At 41.1% G+C, this 27,564-nt stretch overlaps 1 protein-coding gene across 1 annotated transcript in view; it reads left to right on the top strand.

Moving 5' to 3' along the window:
* Positions 1–27,564, top strand: part of Tbx20 (T-box transcription factor 20) — a 55,318-nt gene that overhangs the window by 7,681 nt on the left and 20,073 nt on the right. Inside the window, exons 4-6 of the mRNA XM_052727409.1 lie at positions 533–641; positions 6,981–7,139; positions 15,894–15,970. Coding sequence (XP_052583369.1) covers positions 533–641; positions 6,981–7,139; positions 15,894–15,970 — 345 coding nt within the window. The remainder of the gene's footprint in view (positions 1–532; positions 642–6,980; positions 7,140–15,893; positions 15,971–27,564) is intronic.

Genomic DNA, 27,564 nt, shown 5'->3' with positions numbered 1-27,564 from the left:
GAAACTTAGACATTACTGTAACAGTTTTTTTTAAAGGCCTCTAATAGTAAGGTCAAGTATTTGATAAATGTAGACCAGTAGACTAGAAGGAAAGAGAGAGACAGAGAGAGAGAGAGAGAGAGAGAGAGAGAGAGAGAGAGAGAGAGAGAGAATGAACAAACTCATCCTTGAAAAATGGCTTGCTCAGCAGATAATAGAAAATGTATTAATTACTCCAATATCTCTGGGACATGAAGTATGTTAGATGCTTTGGAGTTATCTCAACATTGCTATTTTAATAAATCCAAGGTACATGGGACAAGTGAAATGTGTTCCTTGCATGATGTTTATGTGTCCGTTAGGATCAAAACATTTAGAATAAAGACCGAATGTGTTTGATCCAGGATCCCACTATGTAGCCCAGGCTGGTTTCAAACTCTAATCCTGCCTCAGCCTTCCGAGTGCTGAGATGACAGATACGTGTGCCAACATGCTTAATTCAAGACAGAGTCTTAACACACACCTCATTAAAGTTCTCCAATGCTCTTCCCAGGCTCTATGTGCACCCAGACTCCCCCTTTACTGGTGAGCAGCTCCTCAAACAGATGGTGTCTTTTGAAAAGGTGAAACTCACCAACAACGAACTCGATCAACATGGCCATGTAAGTACAGAGCCTTGGATCTGCTGTTTCTCTTGATGTAAGGGACACGTCATGTGAAATATCCTTTCTCCCCTCCCTCTGCCTTTCCCTCTCCCACATCTTCTGAACTTGCTGCTATCCATCTCTGAGTCATTGTATGAAACATGCATATGTTCTCCAGGGGACCTTGACTGCTTTTGTTAAAGCCATTCATGGGGAAGCCATGGGGCACTGTTGTACAAGGGGGTCTAGGATCTTCTGTGCCAAGGATCTCCTAACAGTTTTGCAAACACTTGGCCACATTTCCCAACAAAACAAAGGAACTGTGCATTTGGGGAGGCCAGCAAACATTTTTTTTTTTTGGTTAAACATCTTATGTATGTTAGTATATTAATAATATTGCATAAAAAAGTGAGACTAAGACTTCCTTTGGGAGCCTGCTAAGTGCGTTCTGCAGAGTGCATCATCTGAGTGAGGTGTAGCAGACTGAGAGGGCCTTATTTCCAAACAAGCGTGCAAAGCTGTTGATTCACATTGTATGTTGCTGTACAGACTGGTAAAAGTCTGTGAAGAGTTCACGAAGGTCAAACCTGAAGTCCAGGGCAAACTCTGACTCAGTTAATCTTCCCTTTGGCATTCACATGTCTCTCTGGAATACAGCAAGGCAATGTGAAAGCCAGGAGGAAAACACCTTCAGGTGTGTCTCTCAGAGGAAGAATGTCTGGGAGGGAGCTCAGAGACCTTGACTACTAAGGCTCTAGATGAAGTCTGGCTTCATCCAACTGTAAAATAAAGTTGTTCTCTTTTTTTCCCTAAAAGGCACCCAGAGAGTCTGCATGTCTCCCTGCAGGCTCTGTTATCACTCTTCTCTTCCAGAACTCCAAGTTTTAGTTTCTGCTGTTCTGGCTGCCTAAGTGTTAAAACAGACAATACTGGTAATAATTACAAACAGAGCAGAGGACATAGTGCTCACCTGTCATCTCTCCAGGGGAGGTGGAGGCAGGAGGAGGTTAACCTGGTCCAAATAACTTGTCCCAACCGTGTCCCTGTCTCAAAAAGCAAACTAAACCAAACAAAAACACATTTCATTTTGTGTGAGTAAAGAGTTGATTGTAATCTGGGAAAAGGAGTCATTGGCTGTGGGAAAAAGAGAAAATACAGTTCAGATCCTCTGTCAGCAGTTGATAGAGCAAATAACCACTGACAAAAGGGCCCTTGCCATTTGCTAAGCTCCTTGTTAGGGCACTGTCTTGGATGTGATTGAATGTACATGCGTGCCAGTGTGTGTGTGTACTCATATGTCTATAAGTGTGTGTGCCCATGCCATGCATGTTGAGGACAGAGACAGGCATCTGGTGTCTCCTTTACCTGTCTTCACTTTATTGTATTAAGGCAGAATCTCTCCCCCAATCAAAGCTCGCTGCCTCGTCTGGTGAGTTGACAAGTGAGCTTGGATCCTCCTCTCTTAGTCCCCATCCCCTAGTGCCGGGGTTGCAGGAGCACACAGCGGTGCCAAGCTCTTACATGGATGCTGGGGATTTGAACTTAGGGCCTTCTGCTTTCAGGACAAGCACTCTTACTCACTGGGCTACCTCTCAAGCCCCTATGATTCAGTGCTCTTAAATAGAAATATATGGACAGATTCTCATTTAGATTTTATGTGAGAAACTCAAGTCAGACTTGCATGCTTCTTTTGAACAGATTATTTCTGTGTTTTTGCCTTCATTGTTAGAAAGAACACGATTTCCTTCATAGTTTCCTTCTTTGGATAATTATTATAGCTTCATAATAATTATATAATCTCTCTTATTATTATTATTATTTTTACTAAGTAAGGTTCTTGTGACTTTAAGGCTTAGTTCTTTTATTGGATCTGTGGAATATAGAGGAGAATGGATGTAAATGGACAGTAAATGAGAGTTCTAGAGATGGTTTCAAACAGTTGAATTGACTTGAGTAGGTGTCTCTATCCTTGTGCCCCAGGAGACCTTCCTTGCTTACTACAACCACATCAGGGTGAGCGGGTTATCTTGCGACTGTGGGTAGCATGGAGAGACATGGAAGTGGGCTACGGAGCTTCTGCTGTTACACCTGTTGGAAAGATAATAGATCTTTTCAATGTTGGCCTAATTTGCTCCCACTCAGTGGATCTTCGGCTTGAGATTTATGAACTATCTGAGATATTCTTTGTAGGCCAGTCATCAGTCTTATTCAATGTGGTTCATATTAAAGTAGATTATGTCCCAACTGAAATCTTTGCAGAGAGAAAATACAATTTAAAAAAATTTCTTTGGATTTTCTACATGTGAAAGTTTTAGAATTCCTTTGTATTCTCCAGAAAGACTTTAGACTTCAGTATTTAGCCAGAATTTAAATGTTTTATTTTAGCATCATCTCCAAGGGTAGCTGGGGTTTAGGAGTTCTGAGATCTACCCCAATTGTGTGGCAATTGGATCTTGTCAAATTATTCAGTTGCTGGTGGCCACTTATGTTTATTTTAGCCTTACAACTTGTATGATTTAATTTTACCCTTTGTCACCAGAATAAGTATCCTCTGAAACTGAGAAAGAAGGGGTCTTAGGTACTTTATTATTTGACCAGCTTCTTGGAATCAGTTTGATGAAGGTTCTCTCTCTTTTTTTAAAAAAATTATTTTTAGCCGGGCGGTGGTGGCGCACGCCTGTAATCCCAGCACTCGGGAGGCAGAGGCAGGTGGATCTCTGTGAGTTCGAGGCCAGCCTGGTCTACAGAGCTAGTCCAGGACAAGCTCCAAAGCTACAGAGAAACCCTGTCTCGAAAAGCAAAAAAAAATTATTTTTATTTGATGTGCACTGGTGCTTTGTCTGTGTGAGGGTGTTAAATCCCTTGGAACTGGAGTTAGAGACAGGTGTGTGTGAGCTGCCATGTGGATGCTGGGAACCAAACCCAGGTCCTCTGGAAGAGCAGCCTGTGCTCTTAACCCCTAAGCCATTTCCCCAGGCCCAAAGATTCTCATTTTTATCACAGATGTAGTTTTTAGTCTCCTACAGGAGCATCCACTGTTCCCAGGAAGGTATTTCCTCAGCAAAGCACAGTTTGCATTTCTGTTGGTAGTTCTTGGCTCTGTGAGGTCTGGAGCAGAGTCAGCAGCCTCAGAGTCTGAGGTTGTTCAGCACCCCTTGCTAGAGGAAACAGACTGGAAGGCTTAGGAGTGGGAGGGGTGTTATTTAAGGTTTGAAGTGTTAGTTTTTTTTTTTGTTCTCATTTTGGTATGTGTATATGTGGGTGACTGGGAATGTTATTTAATAGTTCTTCTTGTCTTCTCAGTTGAACATATAAGGAATGCTGGAAAACATTTTATAGTAGGAGACAAATATTTGCTTTTGTTACTTCCGCTGGACTCTAGATCTATGATCAAGTCTCATTGTCTTGGACTCCTTGGAGGAAGTACATTATATAGAGAAATAATGCTCTCTTTCAAAACTTAATTTCCATATATTTGAAGAGTTCTTTTTCCTTAGTTGCTCTTATTCTGGTTTGAGACTGAAAGAGTGGCAGATACAAAATTCAATCCCATTCAATGACTTGAGGTTGACTTACAAGTCAGAGGGCAGAGAGATACTATGTGGTCGAGTGTTCTCTTACTTCTATGGATATTGGTTCTAAGGTGTCCTGAAAATAATGACGCCATGGTCCAAGTCACTTATACAAATTAGAACAACTATTTACATATAATTTTCTCCTAAGTAGTACGTAGGCTACTGGGAATACCTAATGCAATGCAAATGTTATGTGAATAGTTATTGATCGGAATTGTTTAGGGAATAAAGGCAAGGAAAAGAGTATATATGTTCAGTGTAGGCACAATATTTTTGATCTAAAGTTGTTATTTTATTTGATTTTTTTTTTTGGTTTTTTGAGACAGGGTTTCCTCTATGTAATCCTGGTTGTCCTAGAACTCACTATGTAGACCAGAGTGGTCTTGAACTCGAAGTCACAGATATCCACCTATCTCTGCCTTTGCCTCCCAAGTGCTGGGATTAGAGGCATGCACAACCATGCCTGGCCCTATTTAAGGTGGTTTAAATCTACAAAGGCACCACCCAAAGATGAAGATGTCCACCAAGTATCAATTACCCTCAGTATCTATTTTTGAGTTTGCAAATGCACTCATCAGAAACTCTCCCTCCTATACCATACCCATCCACATTAGTCAAGAAAGCAAGGGGTCCTTCAGTCACCATGTCAAATAGCAAACATCACCTAGTGGGCCCAATGCACTGTGTATGGGGTGCTTCCTGAGACCAGAGGATTCGCAAGGTGTTTGAGGAGAGGATAGAACTGAACCCCCAATTTCAGAAAAGGCAGACCGCGTTTGTACATGTAAGTAGCTGTCTGTCAGTAGAGACACGTGGGAAACACTATACCTAACAATGAGTTTTGTTCAGTCAAATGTGGTAGCTCATGCCTATAATTCTAGCACTCAAGAGGCGGAGGCAGGAAACTTCCCAAGGTCTCAAGACAAGGTTAGCCTGGGGTACAGAGGTAAACCCTGTCTGGAAACAAACACGTACGTGAGCAAACAAGGACAGAAAGGTTTTGTTGCTCATTTTGTACAGTGGCAAAATATTTATATTTTAGTTGTAGAACGAATGAAAATACTATTTTGTAGCTGCCCTTTTAACCAAGACAAATTATCATTACTAAGATTACTAACTTGCAATTTTTAGTAGCTACAGAATGGAGAATGGCCATGGCACTGATTACATTTTAGTTTTTTTTTTTTTTTTTTTAAAGATTTATTTATTTATTATGTATACAGAAGAGGGCGCCAGATCTCATTACAGATGGTTGTCAGCCACCATGTGGTTGCTGGGAATTGAACTCAGGACCTCTGGAAGAGCAGTCAGTGCTCTTAACCTCTGAACCATCTCTCCAGCCACATTTTAGTTTTGAAATTAGAAGTTAGTGGTTAAAGAAATTGTCAGTTATTTTTTTTTTTTTTTAAGTCCCTATTTTGGAGCACTTCCTATTTCCTGTGTACTTCGGAAGGGCTACAGTCTTCAGGGACTGTCGAGATGGTCCAGTGGGCAAAGAGTACTTGCTTCTCTGTCTTGAGAATCTGAGATTAGATCCCAGCCCCTGGAGGTAGCTCTCAAATGCCTGTGGATGCAGCTCAAAGGGATCTAGTGCCCTCTTCTGGTCTCCATGTGTACCTGTACAACTGTGTGCACACACAAATAATACAAACAAAATTAAAAGTAACATCCTCTATCCTCACCCTGGCCCTGTGAAGTTAGTGCCTAGTTCACATTTGAGGCTACTTAGGTTGGAGAGGCTTGCTCACTTGGCCAAGATAAAAGAGCCATGAAGTGAAAGTTTTGGGATTTTAATCCATGTCTGCCTAATGCAATACTGTATTTCTAAATCATTTTACTTTTTTCCTTTGTAAATAACAATCTGGCCTGCTACAAAATACTACTTTTTATTTAGAAAATTAAACATGCATTTTATGGTCTAAATAGATTAAAAACCAAAAAAATACTTTAAAGACTTTTTATTATTATTTTTAAAATTCATTTATTGTTATATGTTTGTTTTGCCCGCATGTATATGCACCATGTGCATACTTGGTGGTCATATGGAAGTCAAAAGTGGAAGATGGTGTCAGGTCCCATGGAATTGGACTTATGGGTGGCTGTGAGTCACTACATGGGAATAGAACTTGGGTCTGCTGCAAGAGCAGCCAGTGCTCTTAACCACTGAGCCATATCTCCAGCCCCCTTGATTTTGAAAAATGAATAAAACTTGGTCTGAGGAGATGCTTCAGTTGCTCACATGCCTGCCACATAAGGACCTGAGTTTGGGACACCCCCCCCCCCCCCAGCACCAACATAAAAGTCAAGTTTCAGCAGGGGGCGCTGTAGAGTGGAGTCAGTCGGATCCTGGAGCTCAGTGGCCAATCTAGTCAGTGAGTTCCAGGTGCAGTGAGAGACTCTGTCCAGAGAAATAGACTGAGGAAAACACCCAGCATTCACCTCTGGCCTCCACATGCATAAGTGTATGTGCCCACACAAACAGGAACACCAGCAGAAACGTGTGTGCACACACACTACACACACACACACACACACACACTATAATACATAGAACCACCCCCCCCCATGACTTCTCTCTTGCCTCCATCGTTTTAGAAGATGGCTTCTGGGATTCGCGGTTGTTTTGGTAAAATGTCATTCACCTCGATGACTCTGTAATTGTATGAAAATGACTTGGCAGAGGAAGGGAGAGGGCTGGTTCTAGTCCTAGAATTGAACCTGAAGTTGCAGATTGGATGGGTTAAGGATATGAAACTCAGGATTTCCCATCTTCTCACTGTAGATAATTTTGAATTCAATGCATAAGTACCAGCCGCGGGTGCACATCATAAAGAAGAAAGACCACACAGCTTCCCTGCTCAATCTGAAGTCGGAAGAATTCAGAACATTCATCTTTCCAGAGACAGTCTTCACAGCGGTCACGGCCTACCAGAACCAGCTGGTGAGTGGGTCCTTTGCAGTTCTGTTCCTGCGCAAGGGTTTCCCCAGTACTCAAAATGGAAGTTCCTTTGGAGAGAGCCATTGAATGTCAGCATCGCAGCATCATGTCCTGAGGGGTCAGATATTTCACCAGCTCATCTTCTAAGACCTTTGCTCTGCAGTGCAGGCGGTCTGGTGGCTGATCCCTGACCTGAATCCACCCCACTGTGCCTTCTGCAGGCAGCTCCTGCTACCTTTTCCTCCTCTTGCAGTAGCATGTTCAAGTTTTTTTTTTTTTTTTGACAAACACAAACCTTGCACACAGCTGCCCAAATTACTCACACTTAAGATACTTTGTGAGACTAGCTTAGCCACAAGTTAAGATAAGGAAAATGGCTGTGAATGTCTCTTTAAATATTAAGCTTCAGCCGGGTATTTCATTGACATGAAGACATCCCTTTCACAGCATCAGGTTATATCTTCCACTACTCTCTGTCATACACTTTATTTCCAACTTGAGCATTATTTTCATGCATAAGATTTAGTCTTAGTAAATATTTATCGATGGCCCACTAAGGCCAAGTGCCGTTAGGCACTTGCACAGAAAGTTTTATTCCTTCTTGGTCGGCAGAACGTTCGAAGCAGCACTGATGCTGAACAGTGAGGAAGCGGAGGGGAACACAGAGGGCAGAGTTTTCCTGCAGGCAAAAAAAGCAGGAAGTAGAATTCTTTTGAGTGTACTTAGTAAGAGGTATTCGCACCTTAATTTAGTTAACAATTAGGCTCTTGTTTGACTAGCTCTCAGTAGCTAGGATGCTTGTCTTCCTCTTCATACACTGTTGGTGTGTTGTGGGTTCTGAATGGATAACTATCAGGCGCTGCCTAGTGGCTGAGAATCCAACATGGGTGGGTAGGCAGAGGGGACTCAGAGACTCCGAAAGGCAGGAGGAATCTGAAAGTACAGTTAGTTCTGTGCAAATAAGAAAGTGGAAAAGGGGTCGGGGGTTGCGGGGAGTGGAGAGATGGCTCAGCCGTTAAGAGCACTGGCTGCTCTTCCAGAGGTCCTGAGTTCAATTCCCAGCACCCACATGGTGGCACATAACCATCTATAGTGGGATCTAATACCCTCTTCTGAAATAGAGCACTCATATACATAAAATAAATAAATAAAATCTTAAAAAAGAAGAAAGTGGAACCAGACAGAAGGCATATTTAAGAATAGCCAGAGAGGATGGAGAAGGCTTGTGTTGAGGTTCATTTCACAACTATCACTGCAATTTCCCTTACTTGTAAGCTGGGGCTAAGACCCAACCAGACCATTTTTGGAGACTGTGGTGAAACTCAGATGTGATGATGGGTACAAACATGTCTTGGGAACCGTGTTGTTGGACTGTTCAGGAATGCCAACTGTGCTCATCCACATTTGGACATGAAAATGTCAGTGACTGTTCCACATAGATGACTCAGTAGGTCAGATCCCTAGGAAACACACACACACACACACACACACACACTTAAATAATTGAAAATAAGAATTTATTGGCATGTTTGCTAAGATAAATCAATGCACAGTTGTTATGTAAATTACCTTATTATATAAACAAAGTGTCATCTCTTTTGTGCTCCAAAATGATAACACAAAATGAGAGACTTTCAGAAAATATCAATGTAGAACTTTATGAATAGACCAAAGTCCACAGCACCCTAAAGCCCTGAAGATCGAAGCCACAGTCACACTGGTATTTGAAAGCATGTGGGAAGTGGGTCTCACAGGCTAGAGAAATACTAAGCTCATTTACACTAAGTGAATGTGTAATTATATGATGCAATACTAGATGCATAACATTTTAAAAAAACTTTGTAGATGTTTTGGGATGAAATAAAAAGTTGTCCCATGGAAATTTCAATGCCATTTTCAGAATTCCCTTTAAAGAGGGCCAAAGGGAGAAAAAGTAAATTACAACTTTGTTTTCAAAGACTGAAATGCAATGGGTTGGAACAAATATGGAGGGGAGTTTCCACGTTCAATGCCTTAGATTTGTTTTCATAGGCAGGGGAGCCATCCTGAAAAAATACCAGCAGACCTTCTGCTGTAGTACATCGATTACATAAGGATGGCTAGAATTCGGGGGCTTGCTATTGCACAGAGTGCCACTTAAAGGATATATATATATATATTTAATCTAATCTTTGCAGGAATGTTATTAAATCAGAGAAATAGTACTTTTGTTATGCAATATACAGTTGGGGAAATTGAGGCATGAGTTAAATGAGTCACTGATGGTGGCTTGAGACTGTGAAAGGACTTTTCTGAATTAAAATAACCAGCCTAGAGTGTGAATTTTATAGTCACAAGGCAGTTGTAGTCCTTGACCTCTGAGATGAGCATCCCTTCTCAGGGGGCAGAATGCTTTTTCTCTCAGCTTCTAGCCCTGATGGACCCTCAGACATCTTTCCCAGAGGGTTTTAAGTTATTATATGCCCCCCCCACACCCACACAAAGTACTCACTGTTTATCTGCTGTGTGGGGTTGTGTTCACAGTTACTGGCGAGTGTAATGTGGGGGTTGTTCTCCTCAACAAAAGGGCCAAGTGTCAGCTAGGCTCACTGTAGCCAATAGATACCACGTGCATTAATGTGATTGTCTCATGGAATTAATTTTTCACTAATCTGTTTACTCAGAAAAACTTCCATGTCAAAAAGGAAGTCTTAAGCCGGGCGGTGGTGGCGCACGCCTTTAATCCCAGCACTCGGGAGGCAGAGCCAGGCGGATCTCTGTGAGTTCGAGGCCAGCCTGGGCTACCAAGTGAGTTCCAGGAAAGGCGCAAAGCTACACAGAGAAACCCTGTCTCGAAAAACAAAAAAAAAAAAACAAAAACAAAAAGGAAGTCTTATAAACAGATGGTCAAATGAACCCCATGAACTCTCCACTCAGATTTCACAATGAACTTCTACCAAGTTTGCTTCACTCTGTCCACTCCTCTCTTCCCTGTCTGTACTGTTCTGCCATTCCAAACAAAGATGCTAGTCTCATCAATTGAGGCCGATCCATCCAGCAAGCATGCTCCCACAGTGAGGATGTTGTTGTTGTGACCATATTGCCTTCATGACAGCCCAGAAGATCAATTAGAAATATTCCTTCATACTATGGCAGTTCATTTACATTTTAGTATTGACTAATAATGGCCATTGTGATCTTTCTTCTCCTCTGTATTATGCTCCAGCTAAAATTCACACTCTAGGCTGGTTATTTTAATTCGGAAAAATCCTTTCACATTCTCCTCAATAATCTTATTTAATTCTGACATTAATCCCCAACGGAAGTCCTGTGAGTGTCATTTTGTAGATGATGAAACTGAAGTTCCAAGTGGTTAGGACGCACACTCACAGCTACATATTTGATAAGGGCCAGATCTGACAGGAAGGTTTGACCTTCTGGCTCCCAACTCCACCTTTTGGGTTGGATTGCAAGGCCAATGAAGTAATCACTTTCAAGTCAATAGCTTGAAAGCTGAATTTGAAATGTTACTATATTAAAATAAGTTAAAATGCTAACTAATGCAGATTCTAACACTCATCACTCCTCTCACTGATGTTTGTTTTCTAATTGATAGTACAAGTGGGTTCAAAGTTCAGTCACAAGAGCCCATCAATCTTTTACTGCATCATAAAGTATAATGATTAATAGCATTAGTAGCCCATTTCACCATGGATGAGCTCACGATAAAAGTCTCTTCCTCACTAGACCCGAGTTTATTTCTGTAATCCACCTTTAATGCCATCCTTCGCATAAAACCATCCATAAGTGTGGTTTAGTATGGCAGGGCAGTTTCTCAAATGGCTGATAGATTTCCTTCAGTGAACAAAACTGATACAGGTCTCTTAGAAATCAGTTCAGGAATTGTCATTTTCAATAGGTCGGATGCTGTCTTCTCATTACCCTACCTGCAGACCTCCTGTAGTTAACTGCTTTCTCATTGCCATACTGCGTGTATTAATTTACCCATAATAAACACAGTAAAATAAGTACTACACAAAGGAAATACTTACTATGTATACCATCAACCAAAAGTTATCCATGCATGAAGAACTAAGATGGAAATTGAGGATTTAAAAGTTCCCATTTGGACCCATTTCCCTTTGTTTTTTTGTTATGACTGTTATTTTTATGTCTGATAAATTCAAATAAAAGTTCCCCAAAGTATGTGTGTGAGTGTGTGTGTGTGTGTGTGTGTGTGTGTGTGTGTGTGTGTGTGTGTGAAACCTTCTTACTTATTGAGGCTGATAGTTTTATTTAGAATTAATGAAAATGAGACCTTTTTACCCATTTCTTCTTCTGCTTTTTGCAAGGGGATGATTGCATTTCTTTACATTATTAGATAAACGCTAAATACATTATACTTTCAACAAACTATTTTATAATTTAAGATTTAAAGGTCATGCATTGTTTTTGAGCCGGCAGATCATTGCTGTGGAGTTGAAGTGTAGGTCAGGTTTCATTTCTAAATGCCTTTGGTCAGATCTTTTCCTGATAATTGGAGAAATGGTCTCCAAGGGCCAATTGTACCTTATGGCTGGGACCCCAGCTGGGTTCAGAGTCCAGTCTTGTGACAGCAGATAGGAATAATCACCACTGTAAAGTTGTCCTTCAATGCACAGCCGGTGGCGTCAAACATCTGCCCTCTAACTGTGCGTGCATTCACTTTCAGAGGACAGGAACGGCGGGAAGAATGAATTTCTCTGGTTATCACGTGCATCATGCTCTGTGTTATTGTAGAGACAGTAAAAACACAAGTCTCTGCGTGCACGCGAACATACAGGTGGAGGGACTTCTTAGGTACATAGTGCCGTTCTTATGTGTCAATAAGTCTCTTCACTAAGTGAAGACTACTGCTGCTTTTAAAGACCGACTGGGGGAGTAGAGAGATGGCGCCTTGATCTAGAGCATGTACCACTCTTGCAGAGGACCAGGGTTTGGTTCCCAGAATTCACATATGGAAATTTTCAACTGCCTCTGACTCCAGTTCCGGAGGAGGATCAGATGCCCTCTTCCGGCTCCTGCAGGCACTCACTCACGTGGTAAACATCAGCTCACACAGGCATACACATACATATAAAATAAAAATAAATCCTAACAAAATTGTTTTTGAGTAATAAAAAAAAACCCCTGTGTCTCTGGTTTTGGAAGGATAACACAGGGCAGCAGCAGCTTTGCAGGCTGCAAACGTCCTAGGCAGAGGTCCAGGTGAGGTCATTGCACCTACCCACTTCCTTTCATCTGTTCCCATAGGCAGTCTTTCCATTATCTTCAATACGGAGGGATGTCAAACTACACCTTCAGAAGCAAGTTTCCATATTTTTAAGTTAAATACTAATGTCTGACCTTTTTATGATCTGTTGTTACTTAGAATGCAAAAAATTTTATTATTTAAAAATTATTTTACAGCTGAGTATGATGGTACAAACCCTTAGTTTCAACACTCAGGAGGCAGAGGCAGGCTGATCTCTATGAGTTTGAGACCAGCATGGTCTACATAGTGAGTTCCAGGACAGCAAGGAGTATGTCGAGAGATCCTGTTTCAAAAATCAACACACACACACACACACACACACACACACACACACATTCAAGTGCATGTACACACATATGTATGTATATGTGTGTGTATTGTCTTATCTTGAAATAAGAAAACAAAATAGAATGCTTTTTTAGCAACACACAATTTAACCTAGTCTGTAAAAATCATTAAATGATAATTTGATGGTTTGTTCTTAATATAAAGCTCAACAAACTTGTGTGAAGTTACTACTGTGGTTGTCTGCTGGGTCTGGATGAGCTGAGCCACAAAAGGTGGATTCTCAAGTGTAACTACAATCTCTGTGCTGCTGTATTCACTGGAGGTGAAACAATCACAATTCCAGATCCAGCCAGCTTTTCTCCTCCTCTAATGCTCAAAACCAGTGATTTTTTTTTTTTCTGGATTTAGTCAAACTCATCCATAGAGAAAGTAAACATTGAGTGATTGTCTTGCATTCTTTTCTCATTAATGTTCTAAATTGAATCATCATTGCACTTTATTAGTAGGTCTAGATATACAGTGGACTATGTTCTTTTACAGTTTTCCTAAAGGTTGAAATTATATCAGGACATGGAGAAAAAAGGCTATCATTGACAACCAGTGAAGGTTATATAAAGAGTAAAGTTCAAAAAAATTACTGGTAGATAATTATAGTAATGAAAGATAATTTAAAGAAATAATGAAACTCATGCTGCATTTAATTCATTCCCAGGCAGAAAGTTATGGCAATAGTGTTAGATCACAGACACATTAATTGGCATACATTTCTCCACTTACATCAGGGCACTGGATGATTTTAGCCACACTCACCTCATTCAGAGCCACTGAACTTTAACCTTGGTAGCTATGAAAACCAAGTACAAATTTTTCAAAATCCTTTCCAGGACAAAGCAACCATCATAACAGAGATACTTCTTTCTGTGGTGTAGCTTATTTGCAAACGAGTAAAACTTGCTATGGTTCACATCGAAGAGAAAAGGCTTCAGGAATTTCTGGTGTTAGCCTCCATGTTAGACACACCGTCTGCCGTCATGTCCAGACAATTTTAACCACCAGGAAATCCAGTCACTTCTCCATTTCAGACTGTGTTACTCAGAGCAAGAGTTGCCTGGGTTGTTTGGTCACACAGTTGTAATTCTCATCTGGGTTGGAGTTGCCTTTCCTGTTGCTGAGCCACATCCCCGCCCAGGTCTCTTCCCAGTGTCTTTCTGTACTTGCTCCATAGAGCCTCAGGCTCTCTCAAGACAGAGAGCAGGTGTTCTCTTCCCAGTGTTACCCTGCACCAGAGCAACCAATCCTCATTACATAGGTGCCTGCTAATGATTGCCCAAACATTTTAGGAGCCTTAAGACATTTCGGCATTATTAGAGTATTTTAAATTACAGTTGCTGAGCAGAAAGAAGAGCATTTTTCTCCTTGAAGATTTTGAAATCCTGCTGGGACTTAGAATCTTAGAGCATAATTGTTGTCTAGGCTTTAAAAGATTTTTATAACTTGTATTGAATAAACAGTATCATTCTTCTTGAAAGCTGACGTTCAGATACAAGTTCAAGTGTGAACAAATGGCTGAACAGACAGTCTTCAGAAGGGCAGCCATATGTGAGAAGAGATTCTCCTGAAGCGCTGGGTATGGGCACTGTGCAAGCCACCTCAGCCCTCCAAGGACTTAGCTCTGTGCATATTTTAGTTGTTGCTTTTCGTTGTGAACAGGTTTTATTTGTCTAGCATACTTCCCTCCTGTTTACCAGTATCCATAATTTTGCTAAAAAGGAACTTCACTATTCTTTTGCTGCTCTCCAGTGGATGTTCTGAGCAGTTACCCTCAAGGCTCCCAATAGTCACAGGCTCCTTCTGTGGCCTGCCAGTGTTGGAGGTAGAGAAGAGTGTCTCTCTGTGAGGTGGAGGACATGTTAAGGGAGGTAAAAGCTTCTTTGCAGCCTTGCAAATGCAGTTCACATTGAGCATACTTTAAAAAGAAAATGACAACTTTCTTTATGGTAAAAGAGAAACTTGAGGCATTGAATTTTGCATACCGCCTGATCAGTTTTTTTTCCAAATAGTATTTGTTATAAAACTTTGTTTTATAAATAAATAATACAATTATTTTTATAAATTTTATAGTTATCATATAAAACATGTTTTAATTGTTTTCTCATCAGTGTGAAACAGGAAGACATCCCACATTCCCTTTTCCCTGCTCAGAATATTTTGTGTGTCTCCCTCCAAAGATGAACTTGTATTCCAAATTTGATCTTACGAGCTCAGACCCTCTTGGAAGGCTTCCTTGTTAGTAATTCAGTTAGGAACGGGCTGTATCGGGTCCTTGCGCTCACTGGGACTGTTCATCAGATGAGGGCATAGGCTTGCTTTTCTGGGAGGTTCCTTTCAGTGCTGACAGGAATCGCTGTTTCGAGTCTCTTCTCCTCAGTGCTTCCTCTGGTTTTTGCTTCACAGCCTGGTGTGGTTTTTCCTCAGAGGCATGGTACCCAGGGTCTAACGGGGCTTCGTGTGCTAATAGTAATACTGTAAGATTTATAAATTCCCAAGTGTAGACACTTGATGTTGGAGACGGATTCTTACTAGAAAGTGATTGTTTCTCCATAAGCATAGTTACACAGGTGATGTTAAACCAAGGCTGACAAAGTGACTGTTTTGATTCTAACTTAGTCAGAGGGAAAGGATAAGGGCAGTAAATTGGTATTCTGAGAGCTTCATATCCTGTGTTTATGTAAAAGACATCACTATCAGTATAGTATTGAACATGGGCTATTATTGGGCATTTAATCTTCTTGTCTATTACAGCATATATTTAACTGCTCAAAAAGCTCTGAGATGCTTCCAGACATAAGACAGCATCATTTGCTTTCATTTGTCACCCTCCCCACACAATTCTACACAGTTCTCCCGTCTAAATAGTTCCCCCTTCCCCAGTTGAGTCCTAGCCTTACCCTAGCATTTTAAATACTTCACAATCTAGCTTCATGTCCACCCTTGCCAGAAAGGCCACCAAACCTTCGCTATCGCAGCCATGACCCAATACCCCTGTGAACTTGTCCCTCAAGTCACTTCTCATGATGCTTACAGATATGACTGTATTACTGGGATCTGTGGGAAATGAAAAAAAGAAAAACTATTTCTGATGCTGTTTCTTTGACCTTGGAAATGAGATTGTTTTGTACCCATTCATTCCTTCCCAGATAACCAAGCTGAAAATAGACAGCAATCCGTTTGCCAAAGGATTCCGGGACTCCTCCAGGCTCACTGACATTGAGAGGTAATGAGAATTTTCTGCTTGCTTTTTTGTCCAGATAAGATTCAAGAGTGGGTTGTAAGAACATGTGCCTTTTAATGCCAATGAAGCGTGGTCTTGCAGTACGGTAGTTTCCATCGTCTCTACACCTTCCCTTCCAACCAAAACCCTGTCACTGTACAGCTCCTAAGTCTCCAGTGTGGCTCCTGCTGAATCTCATAAACGCTTGGTTCCCCAGCAAAGAGGTTTGTTTGATATGAACACATAGGCCATTGTAAAACATCGGGTTTTGCTGTGACCAGAGAGTGACTCCTAGTTATAACTGAACATTGTCTTACTGAGCAGCGCTCTGCAGGGAAGTGGACACTTTATTGTCCTTTGCCGTCAGAACAGGATGCATTTGTCAACACAAAGAATAGAGGGGCAGTTCAGAACCTTGGAACAAGGAGATGTCATTTCATGTCACACAGTTTTATCTGTAGAGTAGACTGCTAACATTATAGGAATAATAAATATCAAGTCTGAGGACTGGTAAGCAGACAAGAAACAGTCATGCCTGTGAAACTTAGCCCATTCACAATGATAGTTGCTCATTGTCATTTGAGACCTTTGGGTGATTGAGAGCCATAGCTATCAGTCCATTATGAATGCTGAAATGTATTTTTTTAAGAAGACTTTGACCCAATTGTTTATTTATACTCTTTATACACGGTAAATTTCTATCCTTCATCTCTATACTGGGTCTGATATGTTTGCTGATGGGTGGAACACCCCATAGCTACCAGCCCCATTATGTATTGTCTCTGAATATCTTTGTGTGACTCTCCTGTCAACTGCCACACATTTCTGCTTTTCTTTTTATTGCCTACCACATGGGTACATCTGACCTTGGCACTTCTGGCCAACCAGTCTTGGCAACTCAAATGAAAGGTTAATTATGTTTTATCAACTTCTGGCCGATTCTTCTTAAACCTGCCAAAGCGGCAGAGCATGGAATGGTGGTATAATTGGAGGGAATGGATGTAGAGGCTGTGTAGGGAGCCAGAGAGTTTGAGTAAAAAAGACTAATTGCTGGAGAATCTGACCAGTGTTCAGAGGTGGTGAAGCCAGGAATGAACCTTAGGTTGCTGGATGGACATCTATTGCCTAAGTTTCAGAGAGCAGGTTGGTTGGAGAATTGTGGATGATGATGTTTATAAAAATGCAAAAATGTTTCTGAGTCTCTCATCTTAGACTAACCTTGCGTCTAACCCTTTCGACCCTATCCGGGGAACTTTGAATGGTCTCTGTCAACTGATCTTAGAGTAAAAATAGCCCTCCAGTTACACACATGCTCATGAGATAGGAGCCCGGCCTGGCTGCCCTTTAGAACAGCAGATTTGATAATGCATGTGGCCACATTTTCCACTTATTAAATAAGCGTTCTGATGTGGGAGCACTCACTTGTATGTGGAGCTAAGTGGCCTACGATGGTCCTAAGGCCAAGAGAGCACTCTGATGTGACTAGCTGAAAGTTTGCAAGATGACCTAAGTGGTGTGAAACTGGCCAAGGTTTTGGATTTCATTTCCAGGTATTTAAGCCTGAATTTTTCCTAAATAGCCTTTGGGGATGGGACAAATCAGATCAATTGATCTTTAGAGACCTAAAGAAATTAAATTAGTCTGGAGTCAGTTACTGCACTAAACCATGGAGTAATTGAATTGTTCCCTGTAACTGATTGAAAACAGCCCTATCTGTAACAATCCTGGGAGCTTTTCTTCATAAGAGATCTGAGAGGAAAACACATTTTTTTATGACATGATGAAAGATACTACATTTTTCTAACCTAACTGAATATGATGTAATAAATATGTGACTTTAATGATTTCAAGTTTCCTGTTCTAGATTTATAACTTACTGTGTAGGACAACCAACCCAAAATACCTTCAGGATGGGACCTGTGCGCTTAGACCTCAGCGTGGCCTTGTTGTGACTGTCAGCTCTGGGTGCTTCATGAGACATTACGGTTGTCCTGGATCTGGGTTTAGCAGGCTCTACTTAGCTGGATGTGTCCTATCCGCCCTCCACGTGCAGCCTCATTGTGCAGGGTCAGAGTTCTCCTGATTTGTAAAAGAAAACTCGTGTCCTTATCAGGAAGAGAAGCACATGTCCAGCGGACAGTTAAGAAGCACACTAGAAAGGGATGGCTTCGTAGAAACGAATTTCTAGCCATTTAGACCAGGGAAGAATTGTTGCTGGTTCTGTGTAGTCAGTAGCCGAGGACAGCCTCCTGCCCGGTGGTGTTCTCCAGCCCCTCTCTTTTCGGGTAGCTTCATATACACACAAAAGCTCAGTGTTGCTTCTGAGGAAGAGAAGATAACAGGAAAAGATTTAGAATATTTTCTTCAAAATTAAGGGCTTTTGTTAGCCTCTTTCCTTTGACAAAAAGTTACTGCTCAACTGTAGAAACAAACAAAAACATAAACGAAATATTGATAAGGCAGGAAGAAACACGAAAGGGACAGCCGACTTCCATACCTGGGCATTCTCCCGGGTTCTTCGCTATGAGGACATTAGTCACCAAATACCATTTTTAACCATTTCCCTATAGATATATCTACCTTATAATTTTTTAATGATTATTTTTTCATTTTCTACCACACTTTTAGTTGCTCAGGGTTCTTATTTTTTTCCCATTATGAACAATGCCAGGAAGAAAATGTTATTTCTTTCTTTCTTTCTTTTTCTTTTTTTTTCAAGACAGGGTTTCTCTGTATAGCTTTGTGTCTTTCCTGGATCTCGCTCTGTAGACCAGGCTGGCCTCAAACTCACAAAGATCCACCTGCCTCTGCCTCCCGAGTGCTGGGATTAAAGGTGTGCGCCACCACCCCCTGGCAAGAAAGTGTTATTTCTTTACATGTATTCTTCATTATGTTCATAGGATAAGTAACCACAGCTAAAAATGCTGGGGGAAAACATGCACTTTTATTAATTTTTCTGCTATATTGCTTTTTTTAATGTCAATTTTTTGTGGAAAGAACCTAAGTGTTCAGTAATAAGAAATGATTTAATAAATTTTATAGTCATGTGACTTAGAACACTGTTTAAATATATAAAATTCAAAATACCATTTTAATCATTTTTAAGCATGCTATTCTGTGACATTAAGTAGATTCATAATGTCATGCAACCATCACCTCTATCATTTTCCAGAATGTTCTCAGTATCACAAAGGGATGGTATGCTCAGGCCCTTCCCTCTTCTTTCTCCTTCTGGCCCAAACCCTTGGTTGCCCCATGTTAGTTTCCGTCTGTGTGAATCTGCCTACTTAATTATCCTTGTAAGTGGCCAGGTACATGTTCTCATACATGTCTAACACAGCCAAGTTTTTTCAAGAAAGATCATCTGGGCATTAAGAAGAAAGAAGAAAGATTGACTGCCCATATATTTGGGCCATGTCAAAAATGGTGGTCATCATTTCATTTTTGTTAATATGATGGGATAAATACAAATTTTCTTTTAGGAATTGGCCTATTTATTTCTTGAACTCTTTTTTTTTTTTTTTTTTTTTTTTGCATTGTCTGTCTCTTAGCAACCCATGAAAACCATTTACGTATCACAAATACCCTTTAAGGAAGAAAGGGTTTGTTTTAGCCCACGGTTCAAGGTACAGTCTATTCCTATTAGGTAGGAATCAAGGCAGAAGGACATTGAAGCAGCTGGTCACATCATATCTAGTACCGGGGAGCAGAGACTGATGGATGCTTGCTTCTGCTCAATTCCCTTCTCTATACATGCAGCCCATGGTCCCAGCCAGGGAATGGAGCCATCCACAGGATGTGGGTATTCCCACCTCAATTAATACAGTCAACTCATTTGTCCCCCACATGCATATCAGAGGCCATTTTCCCGTGAGATTCTTGATTCTCCAGGTTGACAGCATGAATCATCACATTTTCTTCTACTTTACTATTTAAGTAATTTTTTTTTTTTTTTGGTTTTTTGAGACAGGGTTTTTCTGTGTAGCTTTGCGCCTCTCCTGGAACTCACTTGGTAGCCCAAGCTGGCCTCGAACTCACAGAGATCCGCCTGGCTCTGCCTCCCGAGTGCTGGGATTAGAGGCGTGCGCCACCACCGCCTGGCCCTGTTTAAGTAATTTTTTGATAGAAACATCTTTTATTTGGGTAACATGTCCTTAAACAGGTCAGTGAGTAAAATAGATTCTACAGAGTATGGTTCTATGCACAGCCCTGCCCCCACAAAAAAAAATTATTGGAGGGGGTCTGCCTCCTGGCTCCTTAAAACTATTTGAATTTTTGGCTCATTCAAATATTTGTTTTGATATGATATAAAAGAAACATATTACTTTATATTTTTTCCTATACCATATACTACCTATACATCAATTTTTTACTTAATTATGAGTCTCCCTTGATTGTTTACCTAATTCTTTTTTAAATTTAATTAACATTTTTTCATTTATTTTACATACCAACCATGGTTCCTCCCCCTCCCATCTACTCCCCTCCCCATCTTCTCTCCTCAGTCTTCATTCAGAAAGGGGCAGACCTCCCATGGACTTGAACAAAGCATGGCACATTAAGTTAAGGTAGGACCCCCCCCCCCCCCCACACACACACCATAAAAGCTGGATGAGGTAATCCAGCATGGGGAACAGGTTCTTAAAAGGAAGCTAAGTGCCAGAGACAGGTCCTGAACTCATTGCTGGGAGCCTTACAAACAAGACTAAGCTACATGACTGTCACATGCAGAGGGCCAAGGTCGGTTCTCTGCAGGCTCCCTAATTCAGGTCCAGAGTCCATGAGCTCCCATGAGCTCAGGTCAGCTGTCTCTGTTGATTTTCCCGCCATGACCTTGACCCCCGCCCCCCGGCTTGTACACACCCTCTTCCCTTTCTCCAGCAGGACTCCCAGGGAGCTTGACCCAGTGCTTTGCTGTGGATCTCTGTATCTTCTTCCATCAGTCACTGGATGAAAGCTCTCTGATAACTATTAGGGTAGTCACCAATCTAATTACAGTAGATGGCCAGTTCAGGCACCTTCTCTACTATTGTTAGGGGTCTTATCTGGGGTTATCCTTGTGGATTCTTGGGAGTTTCCCTGGCACCAGATTTCTCTCTAACCCCAAAAATGTGCCCCCCATCAAGATATCTCTTTTGTCTCTTTCGTTACTCTCCCCTTCCATCCTGCCCCCAACCCACCTCCTGCACCCAGCCCACATAACCAACTCCCTCAAGTTCCCATCACCACCCCCCATCATCCCCATCCCCAGTTTACCCAGGAGATCTCTTCTATTTCCCCTTCCCAGGGAAATCCATGCATCCCTATTTAGGTCCTCCTTGTAGTTTCTCTGGGGCTGTGGATTGTAGTTTGTTTATCTTATACTTTACTCCTAATATCCACTTATGAGTGAGCATATACCATGTTTGTCTTTCTGGGTCTGGGTTACCTCACTCAGGATTTTTTTTTTCTAGTTCCATCCATTTGCCCACAAATTTCATGAGGTCATTTTTGTTGTTGTTGTTGTTTTTACAGCTGAGTAATAATACTCCATTGTATAAATGTACCACATTTTCCTTATCAATTCTTCAGTTGAGGGGCATCTAGGTTGTTTCCAGGCTCTGGTTATTACAAACAGTACTGCTATGGACATAGTTGAGCAAGTGTCCAGATAAAGTTGAGCATGTGATCTTATGGTATGATTGAGCATCTTTTGGTTATGTGCCCAAGATTGGTATAGCTAGGTCTTGAGGTAGATTCCCAATTTTTCTTTCATTCCCAATTTTCTGAGAAACTGCTATATTGATTTCCAAAGTGACTATACAAGTTTGTACTCCCAAGAACAGTGGAGGAGTGTTCCCCTTACTCTGCATCCTCTCCAACATAAGCTGTCGTCAGTGTTTTTGATCTTAGCCATTCTGACGGGTGTAAGATAGTAGTTTTCCTAATTCTTATCTACACTAGGTCTTGCAGTCTTTCAAGTTGCTGCTTTTGTCCTTTGCATAAATTGATAATGTTTGTAAACACTCCAGTGTCTGAGATGTCAAATCTCCGTTTTCCTCTTGTTGTCAAACTTTCTTGATGCATCTGCATCCAGTCTTCAGAATCATTTGGCTAATCTTCCCCAAAAAATGCCATAGGGATTTTGTTTTTATTTTTGTTGAACTTATATACAAGTTTTTAGGAGAGAATTGATGTGTTTATAGTATAAGAAGTTCCTTTCAGGACTACTCATGTTTACTTGTTTAATAAAACGTCCTCTTACACTGGAAGGCATTTTGGTATTTTCAGGTTTTCAAATCCCACATTCATTTTCTTAGACACACACCTGGCTCTATGAAGCTGCAACATTCAGTGCAACAGGTACTGGTCCATGGTAGCTAGTGAAGATTTGAAGGGAGGCTATCCCAATCCTGAATTTAGAAACAAAAGTAAAAGAACCCCTCCCCCGACCCATCTGAACTTCACTTTAAAGCCTTAGTAAACAAAATGAAAAGATCTTGTTAATAGTTCACAATATTCATTAGGTATTAAAATAATTTGAGTTATTGGATTAAATAAAATATATTTTATTGATTATTTATGTGGCCACTAGACTATTATAGAATTACATATGTGGCTAGCATTTCATTCCACTAGAGACTTTAGTTATTTATATTTTATGTAAGACTTTTTGTTAATATTTGTAAGGGGTAAAACTTTGTTCCTCTTTCTTTGGCCCTTTCAGATTTTCTTCATTATCACTATCGGATTCAATTTGCTCAATGGAAATATAATGTTTCCTTTCTTTTTGCTTTTGGATTTAGTTTAAATAGAAAAGAAATAACCATTTACCTGAATAGTTTATCAGGCTGGCACAAACACTGGGTGCAGTATTTTTTTTTTTGAGAGGATCACTTCTTTATTAAAATTCTTAGTTTGTTCCACAAGTTATAGCTAACCACAGATGGGCTTGGTCTCATTTAGGGCCTTTGTCTTGACTTCAACTTCTTCTAGCCATGCATGTACCCTCTTTTAATCTTTCCTTCTGATGCCCTTTGATTTTTAGGAGAAGTCATGGTAGGAACACACTCTCCTCTCTTTTTTTAACATACAAACATCCTAACATTTCTTTAAGACAAAAATAACCATCTCCTGATTTCATTGCCTAGTTTTTTTTGTTCCTTTTTATGACTTCTTAGAATTGCATATACTTTCTTCAATTCTTTCCTTCCCTTTCTTGTGCCCTGTCTTGTGAAGGTTCACTCCTACTCCCCCACACTCCTACTGCCCCACATTCCTACTGCCCCACAATCCACCTTTGCCTGGTTGCCTATGACCCACCGACTGCCAGCCCAACTTCCAGTCCTCAGGCTGCTTGCACATCATCAAATCCAGCACATCTGTCCATTCCCTTCCCGGGCTTCCACAACCTCTCCCTCTTCTGGTTTCTCATTAGACCTGTGGGCTCTTCTTTCTCTACCTCCCTCCTGCTCCATCCTCATTGTCTTCTCTGTAGCAGCAATGTGATATAGACCTTAGATATTCCATCTTTCCTTCTGAGACGGCACGTGCTTCCCGGGAGGTCTGTCCCAGATCGAGGCCAACTCTACAGGGCTTGTTTGGTTCCCTCCAGATTTCCACATTTAACTGGCTATTGCTTTTCCTTTTCCCTCTCTGCTGAAAGCACCTCAGATTTCACACACATAAAACTGAATGTGCTACCACCGGCCTGCACACTGCTCTCCCCTCACTGCTCCTGATTCAGCCATGACTGAATCTTCCCCATGCTCTGGCCAAACAACTCAGGGGGTGGTGTCACCCTGACTCCTCTTTTTCTGTCTTCAAACAGTTGATGACTCTTATCACTTAATCACTCAGAATACACCACAGAGCCCCAACCACCTGCCATGCTGCTTACTACCACACAGATGGAGCCACGATCCTCCTTTTCCTAGATTATTACATTAATATTCTATCTGATATGTTTGCTTCAACCCTTTCTGTCCTTCTGTCTGTTTTCAATAAAGCAACCGGAAGGACTTTGTCAATGACAGGAAGCTAGGTTGCCTCACCCCTGTGCATAGTTCTCTAGTTACTCCTCGAAGGTCCAGAGAATTCTACCTAGTGTCCCAGTGAGTGCACTGCCCCTCTCTTGCCCATTTGCTCTAGACACTCTGGTCTCTTGTCTTTCTTCCAGCATGCCCAGGCTAACACCCTCCACCCTTCCCTTCTGCCAACATTATACTTACTGCCCTCATGTCTGAATGATGTAAGCCTTTGTATTGTGTTTCTAATGTCTTCAGAACTTAGAGTCTGGTATTATTAACACTCAAGTATTGTTGCCAAGTTGTCCTATTGATGAAATGTCCTTAAAAAATATCATTCAGTATGTCTGGAAAATGTGTGACAGTCTTTGCTTTCTCTTTGTTAGACCTCTGTAAGTCAGTGACAGCTGATATGTATGGTGCTTCTCTGAGCTGGGTCTGTGTCCTGTGTAGGACAGCTGTTAGAGTTTGCATCCAATGTAGGACAGCTGTTACTGAGTCTGTGTCCTGTGTAGGACAGCTGTTACTGAGTCTGTGTCCTGTGTAGGACAGTTGTTAGAGTCTGCACCCAATGTAGGACAGCTGTTAGAGTCTGTGTCCTGTGTAGGCCAGCTGTTTCTGAGTCTGTGTCCTGTGTGGGACAGCTGTTTCTGAGTCTGTGTCCTGTGTGGGACAGCTGTTTCTGAGTTTGTGTCCTATGTAAGACAGCTGTTTGCTTCACTCTGTGTTGCTATGTTACTTTGTTACTGTTTTACTTTGTTAGTTTGTTAGTACTGTAACAGGATCACTCCATTTGTGCTAAGCAGGGAGTTACATATTGGCAATTTGAATTTCTTTTTTTTTTTTTTTTTTTTTTTTGGTTTTTCGAGACAGGGTTTCTCTGTGTAGCTTTGCGCCTTTTCCTGAAACTCACTTGGTAGCCCAGGCTGGCCTCGAACTCACAGAGATCCACCTGGCTCTGCCTCCCAAGTGCTGGGATTAAAGGTGTGCGCCACCACCGCCCGGCTGGCAATTTGAATTTCTATTACTCTTCAAAACAGTCACTTACTAGGAAGTTTATCTTTATTTTATAGATGTAACAAATAAAGCTGAGCAAGATTGATACTCTGTCATTATTCACATGACTTGTGGCAGCTGAGCATAAAACCTGTTTAGTTTGTCAGAAACCAAGGTTGCTTGAGCAAGCTATGCCGGCAATGTAGATAGACTGTTTGTCTTTCCATAGTCAGGACTTATCACCAATAAATTCACAAGCTCCATCATTTCTTAGGCTTTAACTCACCAGAGAGTCTTGAGTTTACTCATTGGAGAAGTGCAAATTCTTTATTCTATTCCAACCTTGATGAACAATATCACTGACATCCAGGTCACACATTACACTTCACATTACACACACACTTCACTGGAGTGAGAAAGTGGATAAGGAAGGGGTAATATCATATCAGGACTCAAGAGAACCTTGATGAAAGTGAAGGCAGAGCTGGAAGAGTCATGAAGGTGGTCACATAAGAGTTGTTGAACCCAGCCACAGGATGTTCAAGGGCAGAGCTGTCAGGGGAGATGTCAGGTGAGGGCTGTCAGGTGAGATGTCAGGTGAGATGTCAGGTGAGGGCTGTCAGGTGAGATGTCAGGTGAGGGCTGTCAGGTGAGGGCTGTCAGGTGAGATGTCAGGGGAGATGTCAGGGGAGATGTCAGGTGAGATGTCAGGTGAGGAGCTTTCATTCCTGTGCCTTTTTTGCCTTCCTTGCTTTTATAACACATTAACCACAATCTGTTCAGTCTTAACTCCTCTCATACTTATTTCTTCCACACTCTTTCTGGCTCCTGGAATTGGATTCATTTGACTCTCAGTTGCTAGCAAACATACAATGATTGGTTCTGGAAGGCCATGTATATCCTCTTCTTCGTGAATTGTGTTATTAATTCATGTTTCTGTGACAAAGTATCCAAGAACACTTATGTGGATGGGGATTAATTTTTAGTTCACAATTTCAGACCATGTTGTCAGGCTATGTCACTTTGGATCACAGATAAAGTAGAATGTCATAGCTGTGGGAATCTGTGGCAGAGGAGACTCTTCACCCTATGCCTCTTGGTTTTCATGAAGGAGGAGGGCAAGGTATACTTTTCAAAAGCAGTGCCCTAGTGACCTACTTCCTTCAGTGAGACCTCACCATAGTAACCCATTCAGCTAGAAATTCCTCAATGGACTATCCATTTATGAGAACAGGATCCTTGTAAACTATTAAACTTCCAATAACAACAGTAGTTAGGGGGTCAAACCTTTATTACATCAGCCCTTGGGACCATTCAAAAATCCAAGACATAATAGGAGTTCTAGTAAGTCTGTTATGTATGAACCTGACCTTGATGAAGGTCATGGTCTTTTCCTCAGAACTCTTTCAATCTTCCCTTTATGTGTGTGCTGTGTGAGATGGTTCATGGGGAGACATGAACTAATGACTGCTTATCTCAGATGAGAACTGATGACAAAATATGGATATAAACAAAGTCCAATTTGCTGAACCAGTCAATTTTATTGGGGTTACTTACAGGAGTGAGTGAGGTGTTACTTATAGGAACAGAAATGATTCAATGACAGCTGCATCATGAAATTCCCACCTCAGCGTGGGCTGAATCTCTGCCTCCTTTAAGCTGCTTGGTTTATCTGAGAGCCTCTCCCAGCAGTCCTTACAGTCTTATATGGGGAGGGAGGATCTCGGTGCATCTGGTTAGCTTCAGGGACTTCCTGAAGTGTTTGAGTTGTTTGCTACCTGGGTTTTATGGAGCTTCCCTGTAAGACAGGATGATTTACAACATCTTGTGTCTTAACGAGCTTCCTTCCAGGATGAAATGTTTTATCTCAGAGGAAATTGCTACACAACAGTATGTCATCTAGCTTTTGTAGATAATGGGATAAAAGCTAATGCCAAACATACATTTTTTTATATAGAGAGCTTACCTCTTTCTGTATGTTTCTGAAGTTGTTTCTTTAACTTTAAAATTTAAACACTACTAGATATATGTCCATTGTAGACTTTTTGTTAGCATTTAAACAAGATTGTAGCCAGAAGATTTCCTGCGTCCCTGTCAGTGGTCAGGACAAATCTCTCCCACTCATGTCCCCCAAGTAAACACACAGAGGCTTATATTAATTATAACTATACGGCCATGGCTCAAGCTTTTAGCTAGCTAGCTCTACATCTTAAATTAGCCCATAACTATTAATCTATGTATCGCCACATGTTCCATGGCTTTACCTGCCTCCCATTACATGTTGCTCCTTGAGCGGCTTGCTGGCGTCTCCCTTGCTCTGTCTTTCTCCTTCCTCTCTATATGTTTGGATTTTCTGCCTGCCTCTAAGCTGCCTTGTCATAGGCCAAATGGCTTTATTTATCAGCCAACCATAGCAACATATATTCACAGCATGCAGAAAGACATTCTCTCAGCACTTCTCCTTTCCTTTCTAAACAAAACGAAGGTTTTAACTTTAACCTAGTAAAATTACATGTAACAAAACAGTCATCAAGCAAGAATTATAGTTACCATATCTAGTCTATTTATATTTTGTAAAATTAAAGAAAAAAATTT

This window comes from Peromyscus californicus, unplaced genomic scaffold (assembly GCF_007827085.1).
Source record: "Peromyscus californicus insignis strain IS unplaced genomic scaffold, ASM782708v3 Scaffold_11__1_contigs__length_118956290, whole genome shotgun sequence".
Classification (NCBI taxonomy): domain Eukaryota; kingdom Metazoa; phylum Chordata; class Mammalia; order Rodentia; family Cricetidae; genus Peromyscus; species Peromyscus californicus.
This window is presented reverse-complemented; position numbering and strand designations above follow the sequence as displayed.